General features: G+C 38.2%; 2 protein-coding genes across 3 annotated transcripts in view; both read left to right on the top strand.

The window, feature by feature from the left end:
• Window positions 1-1,755, top strand: part of LOC310800172 (thyroid hormone receptor-associated protein 3-like) — a 6,890-nt gene extending 5,135 nt beyond the window's left edge. For both annotated transcript variants that reach the window (XR_014553856.1, XM_083662756.1), the window contains exon 2: window positions 1-1,755. This exon is cut by the window's left edge and continues 177 nt beyond it. Coding sequence is in view for 1 of the 2 variants with exons in the window: in XM_083662756.1 (XP_083518882.1) it covers window positions 1-84 (84 nt within the window). In the remaining variant the exon portion in view is untranslated.
• A 520-nt stretch (window positions 1,756-2,275) lies between these two features.
• LOC310800214 (thyroid hormone receptor-associated protein 3-like) overlaps window positions 2,276-2,500 on the top strand; it is a 6,878-nt gene continuing 6,653 nt past the window's right edge. The window contains exon 1 of the transcript XR_014553860.1: window positions 2,276-2,427. The gene's annotated coding sequence lies outside the window, so the exon portion shown is untranslated. The remainder of the gene's footprint in view (window positions 2,428-2,500) is intronic.

Raw genomic sequence — 2,500 nt, 5'->3', positions numbered from 1 at the left:
GAGCAGCAAGGTGATACACGAGATGAGAAAACAGAGCAGGACCAGAAGAAGGGAGAAACCGCCGCAGGCTCAGCAAAGACTTGAGCAGTGAGCAGTGGGAATCCTGATGGTCTTCTGTGATTTGATCCCTCCACAGTGGATGGATAAATGGGAAATAGAAAGGTTGAAGTTTTCCGGAAGTTTTTATGAAATCTTTGACTTGATACAACCATTACCCACGTCAGGGTTCAACTTATATCCAGTGTTGGGAGTAACTAGTTACTAAGTAACTAGTAACTAGTAACTAGTAACTAGTTACTGAGTAACTAGTTACTGTAACTTAACTACTTTTTTCAGTAACTAGTAATCTAACTAATTACTTTTTCAAATTCAGTAACTCAGTTACAGTTACTAAAATAGTAACTGGGCTAGTTACTAGTTACTTTAGGACATGAAAATAACGGACAACTTCAGAGGATTACCCAGTTTCTGATCCTCAGACCTAGTCCGGGGAGAGAGCTGCAGCCAGAGCCCCAGAGGCTAATGACCTTGATAGGCTATAAGCCTCCCCAATAAGCGAAGGTTCAATGCCACACTGTGGCACAGCAACACTAACATAATGTGTGCATGAATAACAATCGAAGCAGACTTTTAAAAGTAACGCAAAAGTTACTTTCCCTAGTAACTAATTACTTTGAAGTAACTGGTAACTTTAAAGTAATTAAATTACCTTTTGAGAGAAGTAACTAGTAACTGTAACTAATTACCAATTTTCAGTAACTTTCCCAACACTGCTTATATCTAGTAGAAGCGACTGTTTAACGGTGAATTGAAGATTTTTTTGAAGTATGAAGGAGAAATCACACGTCGATTTGTGCCTTAGACCTGTGCTCATTATGAATAGGCTACCTGATAAACTACTGTAGTAACTTAATATATATTCTGCATTAGAATGTCAGAAAGCATGTTGTTTTGTCTCATGTTTGGTCTGGATTATAGTGACAGTAGTTTGTGTTACAATAAATAACATTTCACTGATGGGAGTTTAGCCAAGTCCGCACCCTACAAATGACCCCGATCTAACAATGGGACCAAACTGTAAAGGGTCAAAGGTCATGCTCTGTATCTCGCATTGTGCAACACCTAACAGATCAACTAGTTGACAAGACTGTACATTTGACAGTAAATTCTCAATTACAATTATTATATTGTTCAGGAAACAGTTTTCTGTCACAGAATTCTATCCGATACAGTAGCTTTTTGCTTGATCTTGGATACTACTTATCAGTCTATAATATTAATAGTAAATGTAAGTATGCAAGTTTTGTACTTTTTGTACTTGCCAGAGCAAACAGCATATACAACACATTCAGGATTTAGACTTTGTAAAGGGGGAATCTGATCTTGTTGCGAAATATTTTGATGTGATATTAAATTGTATTTGTCGTTTGCAAACTTCTTTCCTGTCACAACTAAGAATGATTTGATGAATTATGTACTCTGTGTGCAACTGTGTCAATATTACGGTATAAGAGGGTAAAAATGTGTCGTTTTTTAGTTTGTAGTTTGTAAAATTAGAAACATATAACGTTGCACTATACGATTTTTGTGCCTTGCTGTGGGTGCACTGTCTGTTGTTAATAGTACAGTATAGGCCTACAGATTTTGAATCACATTTAATTGTTGAAAATGTACTTGCTAGGGGAAAATTGCTTTTTTAAATAGGTCTTGTTACTGAATTTTTCTTAGAGATTGTAAATTAAAGAGACAATGCTTTACTTTGATATTTGCTGAATGTGTTTTTGTCCAATTGCTCTTGAATATTAGGGTGTTTATTGGAAAACTTGGCATTTCTCAAGTCAAGTCTCAAGTCACTGTGAGTGAGACTCAAGTGCGACTCAAGTCCAAGTCCCCATCTCTGCCTGGATCAAAGAGTATTGCCAAAATACTTCTGCACATTCACCTTTATTTATTTATTTATTTTGTTGAACACGGTGGTCATATTTCATTTCACGTCACCCTTGTTATCATTAAAAACCAGTCTCACCTGTTTTACTCTCTGTTCCTTCTCCTTTTGCTCTCTCTCTCTCTCTCTCTCTCTCTCTCTCTCTCTCTCTCTCTGTCTGTCTCTCTCTCTCTCTCTCTCTCTCTCTCTCTCTCTCTCTCTGACCCATCCTACTCCTTACTGGTGAGACTTGCTATGACTCGCCCCAGGAAACAAACGCTGCGGTTGGTTGCTCAATGTTAATGTTCAACAAGTAGGAAGAAGCCAGGGCCTTGGCTGCCATATCTTTCACACTCAGTCTTCTTGGCTGCCATATCTTTCAGTCCTCTTGGGGAATACGGCCACACTCTCTCAATTCTCATTCTATGTCAGGGTTCTCTGGCTGCTGTGAGACGAGGAGTTACACGTTCAAGTCTGAGGGATAGATTTCTACCAAACCATGGGTAAGTTATATTCTTAAACTTTGCTGATGTTTTCAATTCTCAGTTATCTGCTTGCTGGGAGTGAAAAGGTTTA

The sequence above is a fragment of the Poromitra crassiceps genome (genome assembly GCF_964638095.1).
Source record: "Poromitra crassiceps genome assembly, chromosome: 29".
Classification (NCBI taxonomy): Eukaryota; Metazoa; Chordata; class Actinopteri; order Beryciformes; family Melamphaidae; genus Poromitra; species Poromitra crassiceps.
The sequence above is the reverse complement of the archived record's forward strand: the minus strand, read 5'-3'. Positions and strand labels throughout refer to the sequence as shown.